The 13,624-nt window shown below is 36.1% G+C and overlaps 2 protein-coding genes across 3 annotated transcripts; one reads left to right on the forward strand and one right to left on the reverse strand.

Annotated features, from left to right (window-relative positions):
- Positions 1 to 4,012: 4,012 nt before the first annotated feature.
- Positions 4,013 to 9,286, forward strand: LOC140981452 (phytochrome E-like). Of its 2 annotated transcripts, none has more exons than XM_073447861.1 (4): positions 4,013 to 6,195; positions 7,092 to 7,887; positions 7,986 to 8,279; positions 8,710 to 9,286. In XM_073447861.1, exons 1-4 carry the CDS (start codon positions 4,125 to 4,127, stop codon positions 8,786 to 8,788), a joined length of 3,240 nt encoding a protein of 1,079 aa, XP_073303962.1. In that variant the 5' UTR covers positions 4,013 to 4,124; the 3' UTR covers positions 8,789 to 9,286. The 2 variants fall into 2 exon arrangements, with proteins under 2 accessions (XP_073303962.1, XP_073303961.1); XM_073447860.1 differs by having other exon boundaries at positions 4,021 to 6,195; positions 8,730 to 9,286.
- A 64-nt stretch (positions 9,287 to 9,350) lies between these two features.
- LOC140981453 (pentatricopeptide repeat-containing protein At5g46460, mitochondrial) lies at positions 9,351 to 12,083 on the reverse strand. Its single transcript, XM_073447862.1, has 3 exons — positions 10,021 to 12,083; positions 9,825 to 9,939; positions 9,351 to 9,713 (listed from the first exon to the last, which is right to left on the reverse strand). The coding sequence occupies exon 1, from the start codon at positions 11,877 to 11,879 to the stop codon at positions 10,149 to 10,151; it is 1,731 nt and encodes a 576-aa protein (XP_073303963.1). The 5' UTR covers positions 11,880 to 12,083; the 3' UTR covers positions 9,351 to 9,713; positions 9,825 to 9,939; positions 10,021 to 10,148.
- Positions 12,084 to 13,624: the final 1,541 nt, after the last annotated feature.

Consider the following 13,624-nt stretch of genomic DNA (forward strand, 5'->3'; position numbering starts at 1 on the left):
ATAATTCTTCAATATTAACCAATTGGCATGATCGATTAGGACATCCTGGTTCAACAATGATGCGAAGAATTATAGAAAATACACATGGTCATCCATTGAAAGACCAGAAGATCTTTCAGAATAATAAGTTTCAATGTAAAGCATGTTCTCTTGGAAAACTTATTATAAGACCATCACCAGCCAAAATCCAAACTGAATCACCAATGTTTCTTGAACGTATTCAGGGTGATATTTGTGGACCAATCCATCCACCATGTGGACCATTCAGATACTTTATGGTATTGATTGATGCCTCCAGCAGATGGTCACATGTATGTTTATTGTCAACTCGAAATGTTGCATTTGCAAGATTACTTGCTCAAATAATAAAATTGAGGAATCAATTTCCCGATTATACAATCAAGAAAATTAGACTTGATAATGCTGGTGAATTTACTTCCCAGACTTTCAATGATTATTGTATGTCTATGGGAATCATTGTTGAGCATCCTGTTGCTCATGTACATACTCAAAATGGATTGGCTGAATCATTGATTAAACGTCTGCAAATGATTGCTAGACCAATGATTATGAAAACAAAGCTCCCTATTTCTATATGGGGACATGCAATTTTACATGCTGCTTCATTAATTCGCATCAGACCAAGTGCATATCATAAATACTCCCCATTGCAGCTTGCATTTGGTAAAGAACCAGACATTTCTCATCTGAGAATTTTTGGATGTATGGTGTATGTGCCTATTGCACCACCTCAACGAAAGAAAATGGGACCTCAAAGAAAGATTGGAATTTATATTGGTTATGATAGTCCATCGATCATTCGATATCTTGAACCACAGACAGGCGACGTGTTCACAGCACGTTTTGCTGATTGTCATTTTAATGAGGAAATCTTCCCAATGTTAGGGGGAGAACAGAAACATACCGAAAAAGAAATTACATGGTATGTATCATCATTGTTACATCTGGATCCAAGAACAAAACAATGTGAAAAAGATGTACAGCAAATTGTGCACTTGCAAAGAATAGCAAATCAAATACCAGATGCATTTGCAGACACAAAAGGGGTAACTAAATCATATATACATGCTGCAAATGCCCCTGCTCGAATTGAAATTCCGAAGAAACAAATTGAAGATAGTCATGATGTCATTAAACGCCTGAAGCGTGGAAGGCCAGTTGGTTCCAAGGATAAAAATCCTCGAAAAAGAAAATTCATAGAGAAACACAATGATCACAAAATAGAGAATGATGTTCCTGAAGAAACACATAATGATCACAAAATAGAGAATGATGTTCCTGAAGAAACACATGATGATGAAAATGTTTTGTCAGAACCACAAACTGACGAGAATCATGAAATCTCTATCAATTATATTAATACTGGAAAAATATGGAACCGAAAAGATATAGAAGAAATTGATGATATATTTTCTTATAATGTGGCAATCGACATCATAAATGATAATGAAGATCATGAACCAAAATCTTTTGGTGAATGTAAAAATCGGCAGGATTGGATAAAATGGAAAGATGCCATCCAGGTTGAATTGGATTCGCTAAATAAACGTAATGTTTTTGGACCTATAGTCCTTACACCTGAAGGTGTAAAACCTGTTGGATACAAATGGGTTTTTATTCGAAAGCGAAATGAGAAAAATGAAATAGTAAGATATAAAGCTCGACTTGTTGCACAAGGTTTTTCTCAAAGGCCTGGAATTGATTATGAAGAAACGTATTCTCCTGTGATGGATGCAATTACGTTTCGGTATTTGATTAGCTTGGCAGTATCTGAAAATTTAGAAATGCGTCTTATGGATGTTGTTACAGCCTACTTATATGGATCACTTGATAGTAATATATATATGAAAATCCCTGAAGGATTTAAGATGCCTGAAGCACAAAGTTCAAAACCCAGAGAATGTTATTCTGTGAAATTACTAAGATCATTATATGGGTTGAAGCAATCCGGCAGAATGTGGTATAATAGGCTAAGTGATCACTTGATGAAAAAGGGATATGTAAATAATTCAATATGCCCTTGTGTTTTCATTAAGAAAACAACATCCGGATGCGTAATTATTGCTGTATATGTTGATGATTTAAACATCATTGGAACAAATAAGGAAATTCAAGAAGTTGTGTCATACTTGAAAGAAGAATTTGAAATGAAGGATCTTGGAAAAACCAAGTATTGTCTGGGTTTACAAATTGAACAAAAAGAATGTGGAATATTTGTTCACCAGACAAATTATACAGAAAAGATCCTTAAACGTTTTAATATGGACAAATCAAATCCTTTAAGTACTCCAATGGTTGTTAGATCATTAAACATAGAAAAGGATCCATTCCGTCCATGTGAAGATGATGAAGATATTCTTGGTCCAGAAGTACCATATCTAAGTGCTATCGGTGCCCTTATGTATCTTACAAATTGTACAAGGCCTGATATATCTTTTGCCGTAAATTTATTGGCAAGATTTAGCACATATCCAACAAAGAGACATTGGAACGGAATTAAACATATATTCCGTTATCTACGAGGAACGACAGACTTGGGACTTTTGTATTCAAAAGATGCTAATCCAAGTATAATTGGTTATGCCGATGCTGGATACTTATCTGATCCACACAAAGCACGTTCTCAAACTGGATATGTATTTACTCGTGGAGGCACTGCAATTTCTTGGCGTTCACAGAAACAAACACTTGTAACAACTTCATCAAATCATGCCGAGATTATTGCACTACATGAAGCAAGCCGTGAATGTGTGTGGTTAAAATCAATGACTCAACATATCCAAATCTCATGCGGATTATCATTCGACGAGAAGCCTGTGATACTATATGAAGATAATGCTGCATGTGTTGCTCAAATGAAAGAAGGATACATAAAAAGCGACAGAACTAAACATATTCCTCCTAAGTTCTTCGCATTCACCAAGGAGCTTGAGAAGAATAAATGTATTGATGTTCGTCACATTCAATCAAGTGAAAACTCATCAGATCTCTTCACAAAGGCACTTCCTACGACAATATTCAGAAAGCACATATATAATATTGGGATGCGCAATCTACGAAATTTGTGAAGAATTGTTCGTGTCAACATGAGGGGGAGTTTACGTGACTGCACTCTTTTTCCCTTACTATGGTTTTTATCCCAATGGGTTTTTCCTAGTAAGGTTTTTAACGAGGCAGCATAAAAACACGTAATGTATACAATCATTATGATCATCATCACAAGGGGAAGTGTTGAAAAATTATTTAAAAATGTGTTAAATATTTGTGTTGAAAATGTGAATGTTGAATGTTGAAAATTAGGTAAAATTAGGTGTTGAATATTGAAAATTAGTGTGTGATGATGTAGGTAATGATGTATTTTATTTTTGGATTATTTGTAAAAATTTTCTATAAATAGATCTCTCATTTGTGAAGAAAAACACAATTGAGTTGAGAGAAAAATATTATAAAGTGTGTAGTGTGATAATTTTGAGAGTTTTAGATTTTTACTTTTTTACCGTAAATTTTTACTTTTTCACAACAATTTTAACAATATTAAAGTTTGTTTTAATTGATTTATTTTTTAATATATATAATTATATTTGATTATATATATATTGTTTATATTTTAAACTCGAATAAATAATTTATTATTATTTATATATATACATGTAAGATATTTAGAATTTTAAGTACACTAGTTATTTTATATATAACAATTCGTTAGTCGGTTTAATCAGTCGGACCGGACCAGTTATAATTGGTTATAAAAATATTTAAATAATTATGAATAAATAGTAATAGATAAACATAGAGGTAGTAATAGATATTCATTCATCCGAGACTTGTCCACATCCCACGTTTATTTGATTTGATTCTAACTTCGGTTGCTGTGTGTTCTAACAAAAGAAATTGGCTGTAACCTGTAATTACCCAATTACAGCAACAAGATAACCGTACCTCAATGAAAGAGATGGGTATAACCATCGAGGGGGGGCAGGGGAGGGGGGACCATTCACCATACGCAATTAATGATAAAAGATCCAGCTATTACCACTCATAGTACTTGTATTGATCCCACTACAAATTCTCCGAGCTAAGAGAAAGTTAGGAAGCATCATTTAATGGAGTTAGAAACCGAATATGGTAAAAACTCGACAGCCACAAATCGAAAATTGCACGAAAGCAAGGGAAAAAATAACGCCGCCAACACTGTTTTGGCATCCTCTGCTGCTAGCAACATGAACACCAACAGAGCTATGGCTCAGTACAATGCCGATGCGAGGCTGATGGCTGAATTTGAGCAGTCCGGTAAGTCTGGTAAGTTCTTTAACTACTCAAAGTCAGTTTCTCATGCTCCGAATACTTTGAGCACTGAGGAGGAGATGACTGCTTATTTGTCGAAAATCCAGAGGGGGAGTCTTGTGCAGGCCTTTGGTTGTATGCTTGCGGTCGAGGAGCCCAGTTTGAAGATCATAGGTTATAGTGAGAATTGCTTTGATATGCTGGGTTTGAAGAGCGTCGTTGAGCCAAAAAAATTGATGGGTCTTATTGGGGTTGATGCAAGAACGCTTTTTACCTCTTCAAGTAGGGCTTCATTGGATAAAGCTGTGGCATCAAGGGAAATTTCATTTTTGAACCCGATTTGGGTTCATTCTTACACCACCCACAAACCATTTTATGCTATATTACACAGAATTGACGTGGGCATTGTGGTTGATCTGGAGCCAGCTCGTGCTTGTGATCCTGCTATGTTGCATGCTAGTGCTGTGCAATCGCAGAAACTAGCTGTGAGAGCCATATCTAGGCTGCAGGCTCTTCCTGGGGGCGATGTAGGAGTTTTGTGTGATACAGTCGTAGAAGATGTCCAAAAACTTACTGGTTATGATAGGGTTATGGTGTATAAGTTCCATGAAGATAATCATGGAGAGGTAGTGTCAGAAATTAGAAGGTCCGACTTAGAACCTTATTTGGGGCTGCACTATCCATCTACTGATATCCCTCAAGCAGCCCGTTTCTTGTTCATGCAGAACCGTGTCAGAATGATTTGCGATTGCAGGGCAAAGCCAGTTAAGATAATCCAAAGTAAAGAACTAAAGCAGCCTCTTTGCTTGGTTAATTCTACCCTACGTTCACCGCATGGCTGCCACACTCAGTACATGGAAAACATGGGGTCCATGGCTTCATTGGCGATGGCGGTAGTTGTGAATAGCGGTGATTCGATGAAACTATGGGGATTGGTGGTGTGCCACCACACTTCATCACGCTATGTCCCTTTTCCACTTCGGTATGCTTGTGAGTTCCTTATGCAGGCATTTGGTCTGCAGCTTAATATGGAGCTTCAATTAGCATCACAGTTGGTGGAAAAGAAAACCCTTCGGATGCAAACCTTATTGTGCGAGATGCTTCTTCGCGGAGCTCCGTTTGGGATTGTGAATCAGTCTCCCAATATCATGGATCTTGTAAATTGTGACGGGGCTGCATTATATTACTGTGGGAAATGTTGGTTTCTTGGTGTCACACCGACTGAGGCACAAATGAGAGATATTGCTGAATGGCTACTAAACAGCCTTGAAGATTCCACAGGGTTAAGTACAGATAGTCTTGCTGGTGCTGGCTATCCAGGTGCAGCACTGCTTGGTGACGCAGTTTGTGGCATGATTGCTGCAAAAATTACATCCACCGATTTTCTATTTTGGTTTAGGTCTCACACGGCAAAGGAAATCAAATGGGGAGGAGCTAAGCATCATCCGGAGGACAAAGATGACGGCGGGAAAATGCACCCTAGATCTTCATTCAATACCTTTCTTGAAGTAGTAAAAAGCCGGAGTTTGCAGTGGGAGGTTGCAGAGATTAATGCAATTCATTCTCTCCAACTTATATTGAGAAATTCATTCCTGGAGATTGAAGAAGGCGGTCCTAAACCTGATATATTTTCTCAACAAAATGATTCTGACAACCCACAGCTGAATGAACTTACTTCCGCTGCCGCTGAAATGGTCCGGCTGATAGAAACAGCTACTGTTCCAATTTTTGGAGTCGATTCATCCGGTTGGATCAATGGGTGGAATGCTAAGATGCATGAGTTGACGGGGTTGACTCTGTCCGAAGCTTTGGGAAAGTCTCTGATCAACGATGTCATTCATGAAGACTCGCGTGGAGCTGCTGAAATCCTGCTGCAAAGAGCTCTGCACGGTAATGATTCTTGCATCATTGACTAAAAGCAATTTAAAATGACTCCAAAACACTCCTGAAATGGCTCGACATTATTTGTAGAATATTTGTATTGTGCAACGCTAATAGTGTCTTAAATAATCACAATGGTGACTGATATTTTTCTATTGAATTAATAGTAAAAAACCTCTAACAACAGTATCCTTTTTTCTTTAAAGTGAAAATTATTGGCTGGTTAAAAAAATTTGTATTGTGCATCAAGACGTATTTGTCTAGGTAAATTGGAAAATATATTGGAGATTGTGGTGCCTTCCAGACCTATCACTTACAAATATTAAATATTCCATATGCTTGAACTTGAGTAAAGTTTTTCTAGTATTTGTTGGCTAGGAAGCATAATCCAACGTTGCATTTTTGGTACAAGCCGTTTGCTCTTCCTTTCTCCCATGCTTAGTCGTTCTGCTTCGAACTTGAAGAGGCGCTTCCCATAGCAAAATTATTCATTCTCCCGCTTCCATCATTCCCTTGGAGTTGGTCATTGCTTTTTTTAACAAGCGATGGAATATGCAAGACATCACACTTCTGTGATTCAATATGTGTTAAAATATGTTATTCCATCTTATTTCTCTTTGTAATCAAACGATCCTGTGCGCAAAATTGGGAGGACTTTTTCCTGCTGTCGCAAATGTGGCGATTTAAATGTGAAAATCACTCAGCCGTAATATTTTCCACCAAAAAAATCTATGAAGAAATCGAAAATGCAATTTGATGCTGTATATCTAGCTGTTAATGGCTCAGAGTGAGATCCATCTAAGCAACTTGCTAAAACCTCACTAATGTTTATTTGCGACGATCCTGGAGTATCTCATTTCGAGTTACTCATTTTATTCCTTTTCTGTTTTCACTATGTGCTTCAGGTGAGGAGAAAAAAAATGTTGAAGTGAAGCTACTGACTTTTGGGGGACACGTTCCAAATGCTGTTATCCTTGCTAATGCTTGTACCAGTAGGAACTATAAAAATGATGTTGTTGGAGTTTGCTTTATTGGTCAAGATGTCACAGCTGAGAAACTAGTGATGGACAAGTTCATCCGCTTGCAAGGGGACTACAAGATTATTATGCAAAGCCTAAGTCCACTGATTCCGCCTATTTTTGCTTCAGACGAGAATGCTTGTTGTTCTGAATGGAATGCAGCCATGGAAAAGCTGACTGGCTGGATGAAACACGAGATTATTGGAAAGATGTTACCTGGTGAAATATTTGGAAGCTTCTGTCGGCTGAAAGGTCAAGACGAGCTGACTAAATTCATGATTCTTTTGTACCGAGCAATTAGTGGCCAGGACACTCAAACGCTACCATTTGGTTTTTTTGACCGGAGAGGTGAGTTTGTCGATGTGCTTTTGACAGCAAATAAGAAAACAGAGGAGGGTGGGAATGTGAACGGGTGTTTCTGCTTCTTGCAGACTGTCCCGAAACAGCATCAGTTCATGTTAGATAAGTCGGAAGGAAAGGAGCAGCTTTCGAAACTTAAAGAGTTGGCTTATATTAGGCAGGAGATGAAGAATCCTCTAAATGGAATCCGCTTCACACATGGACTCCTGGGAAATTCGGCTCTAACAGAAGACCAGAAACGGTTTATTGAGACTAGTGAAGCTTGTGAAAGACAAATTTTATCTATTTTAGACGATCCACATTTTGGAAGTTCACAAGAAGGGTAAGTCCCTTTCCTTATCTTCTTTTGCATAGAATACCTAAAATTATGATTGAAGGGACGGTTTTTCTTTTCTATGCAATGTTCTTTTGATCCCACAGTGAACTGGAGCTTAAGATGGAAGAGTTTTTCTTGGGGAATGTTATCAACGCTATTGTTTGTCAGGCTATGATATTGTTGAATGAAAAGAATTTGAAACTAGTACTGGATGTCTCTGAGCGAATTAGAACTATTTGTTTATATGGGGATCAAATAAAGCTTCAGTTAGCCTTGTCTGATTTCTTGCTCAGTGTGGTGGACCATACACCTTGTCCTGATGGTTGGGTGGAAATTATGGTATCCCCTGGTTTGAAACTGATGCAAGACGGGAATGAGTCTGTTCAACTACAAGTCAGGTATTTTTGCACTAAAATTTTCTGGTGAGCTCGATCTCATCATCATAGAAGCGTGTGTAAACAATTTAAATGCTACTCAAATTCGAGCTTAGTCTGAATTCAACAATTTTTTATACAAAGTATATGATATTTTTAAAATTTATGCCTCCCTATGTGACCCTCAGATTTGCTAGATGGTGCCAATTTGAGTTAATTTGGACGGATGACACTTGAATTTTTAAAATGCTTTTGAGGGTTTTAGCTTGAGAAAGACTGATATTTTGTTTCGAGCATAAACTCACGTACAAAAAAACTCATATTTGAGCCGGCCAAATTAAATTCAAGGTTAAGCCCCAAGTTTCTAATAACTCAACTTGTTAAGTCATGTCACTTTCCTATTCGAATATTCTAGCTTACTATACTTCTGTGTTTGTGATGATTACAATCATAGTCTGTATTCTGTTTCTTCAGAATGGCACACCCTGGCCAGGGCCTTCCCTCTTCTCTTATTGAAGATATGTTTGCAGTGAAAAGTAACTGGTCAACTCAGCGAGGAATTGCTCTCAACATTGCTCAGAAACTTCTCAAAACGATGAATGGTAATGTCCGGTATATCAGAGATCAGAGTAGATGTTACTTCTTAGTTGATCTTGAACTCGTTTCACGGAAATCAGATCAATAACAGTTCACCAGAACGTGCAGCAGCCGATACATCTTGTGGTAAGAGCAGAGTTTTCCGAGTTCCTGCACTGGATAGGGAAGTATCAGTTCATCTTGAACTTGTGTCTGTATGCTGGTTATCAGTACACAACTGTAATTAATGATATTCACGGTTTTTCTTGATGAATTGTTTAGGACGAACCAAGTAGTAATATGGTCCATGTTTACACGAATATATATATATTGGCAAATCATATGACCAATGAATATGGATTTTAGATTGTTGAGTAGACTGAGAAAATTATATAAAATTCATCTTCAAAGCTAGTAAACAAAAAGATTCAACCTTAGGAAACTCAAATGTCTCGTGGAACTCTGAAAGAAAAATGAAGGTTGAAAATGGAATGCATTCGCGGCACCCCTCCTTCATTACATCTACGATCAGACTGTCATAACCGATGGAAACACTTCTTGCCCCTCCATTTTCCATCAATGTGATAAATAAGCAATCCTTTCGTACACACTCTTCTATTTCTATTGATGTTCTATGATGCACTTTCATGGCAAGCTATTGGGTGTAAACCATTTGATTTATGAAACTGGGGTTTCTCCCAAGTCATCACAGGATTGGCTTCCCAACCAAGGTCAAAACCATCCTTTACGCCAGCTAGAAGAGCAACCTCATCGTGAGGAAGCACACTTCCAACCGCGTGATTTGCATCAGATTCGTGCAATTTTTAACTCATTCAGATTCTCGTTCTCAGAACAAAAAATTGTCCCACTTCATCGAAGTTCCTATGCAACCAAATTAAGAAAGCAAGGAAAATAAATTTCTCAATACGGGAATAAATGTATGAACATTTTTAAAAATACATCGATTCTTGCAGGTAAGAAAAGGCAAGGAACCTGAGAAAAAGAAAAGTCTCACTTCAGGCATAACAATGACCAAATCGGAAAAACATATCCCGGAAACTAGCTTCCATTTGATTAAAACCATTAGTAAGCGAAGGCTTCAAAGCACCTAGAATATGTGCAATTTTTAAGTCATTATACAAAAATCATTAACTTTTTCCATGGATATTCTCAAAGAGACCAGACTTACCAGAATCAGGATTGTCCAAACACAGGCTGCTTGCCTAGCATGACTTTCACCAGGTAATAGAAGCGTGATACTTGTGAAGAAAACCTGGATCATATACCAGAACTTGAAATAAACAGACGCTGGATACCTTATTGGGTAACCCAACTGCATCCCAGTTGTTTTACATTTTTCATTTTCATTCTCATTCTAGCAGCATCAGTCCATCTACGAGCAAGAGCATATATGCTAGACAGCAACACATAAGCCGAACTACAACTTGGATCTATCTCAAAAACCTTTTTAGCAACTCGTTCCGCCATTTCCAAGTTACACTGGGCTCTGCATCCACTAAGCAAAGCCAGCCATATAGACAAATTTGGTTCCATAGGCATCTTTTTGGCTAAATCTACCGCATCGTCTAATTTCCCATTTCGACACAGGATATCAACCATGCAGGCATAGTGCTCAAGCTTTGGCTTGATTGCTGAATATTGGGATAGACAGGCAAAGAAGTGTGTTCCCTTCTGTAACATGCCTGAATGGCTACATGCATTAAGCAGCCCAGTGAATGTGATCTCATCTGGTTCCGTTCCTGTTTTTGCCATTTGCGAAAAGAATGCTATTGCCCAGTTGCCACAACCATGTTGTGCACTCCCAACAATAATTGCATTCCATGAAACTATGTTCTTGTCTGAAATTTCCTTGAATGCGAATATCCCATCACTTATATTTCCACACTTTGTGTATAGCACAACAAGAGAATTACCCACATAGCTATCCTTTTCCAGTCCTATCTTGATGGTTGCACCATGAATTATTTTGCCCCAATCAACAGATTCGACTTCACAGCTTGAATTCAAGGCACTGGTGAATGAAGTTTGATTTGGAGAGACTCCTAACCTGATCATCCCACAAAAAACTCCTAATGCATCTTCATGCTTACCATTTACTCCAAATCCGGTCAAAAAAGATGTCCATACTACGACATTGAGATGCAACTTCTCATTAAAAGCCTTAACAAAATCCTCTATTTGTTTGCAATTCGCATAAAGAGTTATCAGCGCAGCAGTAACATAGGCATCAAAAGCATAGCCAAGCTTCAGAAGAAGCCCGTGAATTTGACTACCTAACTGCAAATAACCCATTTTAGCACAAGCTGCTTGGCCACTAGTAAGAGTGCTTGATGTAGGTTGCACCCCGAATCTCATCATTTTCTTTAAAAGCAACAAAGCTTCATCACTTCTCCCCAGCCGATCGAACCCAGAAATCACAGTTGTCCAAGAAATAACATTCCTGCTAGGCATCACCCCAAACAACCTCATTGCCTCCTCCACTCTACTATTCTCGAAATATCCATGAATCATCCCATTCCATGCTGCTATATCCTTAGCTGGCATCTTGCAGAACAACTTTTCGGCCTCTTCGACGTTCCCACACTTCCACATTGCATTCATCACCGTAGTCCAAGAAATCACGTTTCTTTCGGGCATTTCATCAAAAAGCTTCAAACCCATCTCCGTATTTCCACAATCAACACAACCTTTGATCATATTATTCCACGTGACAACATCTTTCATGGGCATTTTATCAAACAGCTCCAACGCTTCATCCAATCTATAATTTTCTACGTACGAAGATATCATCTTCGTAGCTAAACGCACATTGGGTGATGGGATGCCATCGAAAAAGTTTCGAGCTTCATCCACTCTTTTGTTCTTCAAATGATCAGAAACGATTGAGATGTAATCACCATAGTCTAGAGTACTGAACTCCGAACATTCCACAACTCTAGTGAAAGATTTTGAGGAGCACGCAAGAGTGGTGCAAGACTTCTGTAAAAGCTGGAACTTGCTGTAAATAGCTTGAAACTTCGACATCATCGTCCATTATGATACAATGACCACCAAGAACGGCGGAGCTGCATTAGATTATAATGAAAAATTGCAACACTATGCTCGGGAGATCAATGACAGTAAATTAGCAACAGAAAAGCAATACCAACGAACAAATTCCTTGTGTTAACTTTGATGGTTTACTATCATAAATATCATATAATAATTTCAAAGAATAGATAATTTAGTGTATATATACTATTACGATTTCTACTCACTTTGGCTCGCTCATTCATTCAACGCCACCCACGGAACACCGTGAATTCTTTGACGAACAACTTACCAAAATTATATTTAATTTTAAGATTCTTTATTATTTTAAAATTTTAAAAATTTAAATTTTCATTTTTCTTGGTTGTCTATTTTTTATACCCACTTACAAATATATCTAATTGTTCGGTTGGAGTTGATATTTTATTATGATTGATTTAATTTGAGAAAAAAATATCATCAAATATTGGAAATATACTAATATTGTGTTTGGAATATATTGTTTTGGGAAATTTTTTTATGAATGAAGCTCAAATGACATTTATTTTTATCTTATGTGTATTTGAATTGAAATTATTTAATTTGACATAAAATAGATTAGACATTTACTTGAACTTTATTCACCAAAAAACTTAGGAATTTGAATTCATGAATCCAGAATAACTTAGAGAATAAATTTAATATAAGAAGATTTTGAAATTATTTTTATAATAAATTCTTATGAAAATACACCATAAAAATAAAATAGGCAAAAACTTGTGTGAGACGGTCTCACAGGTCGTATCTTGTGATACAGATCTCTTATTTGAGTCATCCATGAAAAAGTATTACTTTTTATTGTAAATATCGATAGGATTGACCCGTCTAACAGATAAAGGTTCGTGAGATCGTCTCACAAGATACATACTCTTCCTATATTCTAGCAAACATATTTTCGAGTGTTTGTGAATATCAATTTATCTTCATTTTTGATAACTTTTAACAGTGTTCCTACTTTCTTCTTAAAAATGTTCCTACCTTTTTTTTTTTTTTTTTTTTTTTTTTTTTTTTTTTTTTTTTTTTTTTTTTTTTTTTTTTTTTTTTTTTTTTTTTTTTTTTTTTTTTTTTTTTTTTTTTTTTTTTTTTTTTTTTTTTTTTTTTTTTTTTTTTTTTTTTTTTTTTTTTTTTTTTTTTTTTTTTTTTTTTTTTTTTTTTTTTTTTTTTTTTTTTTTTTTTTTTTTTTTTTTTTTTTTTTTTTTTTTTTTTTTTTTTTTTTTTTTTTTTTTTTTTTTTTTTTTTTTTTTTTTTTTTTTTTTTTTTTTTTTTTTTTTTTTTTTTTTTTTTTTTTTTTTTTTTTTTTTTTTTTTTTTTTTTTTTTTTTTTTTTTTTTTTTTTTTTTTTTTTAAGTAGCCGTCTCTTATTTATTTATTACATATAGAGGAGGGATATTTTTAAAATCAAAACACATATTGTCCACTAACCATAAATTTCTCTATTTATTTAATTTTGATTAAATATTCATGCACACATTGCACGTGCGGTAGGTGAAAAACCGAGTTGTTGTGACACAACAAATTAAATAGGGGGACATGGATTGAGAGGGGACCGACCTTATATATAATTCAATTTCTGTATAACTTAATAATATCTCGATTGAATTTTGAGAATCGAAGGGATGGCGACTTTATGATTGTCTTGATAAGTATAATAGCATTTGGTAGAGTAATATTAATCCGGTTACGTTACGAACAATTTTGGATTTG

This window comes from Primulina huaijiensis, chromosome 7, assembly GCF_012295235.1.
Source record: "Primulina huaijiensis isolate GDHJ02 chromosome 7, ASM1229523v2, whole genome shotgun sequence".
NCBI lineage: Eukaryota > Viridiplantae > Streptophyta > Magnoliopsida > Lamiales > Gesneriaceae > Primulina > Primulina huaijiensis.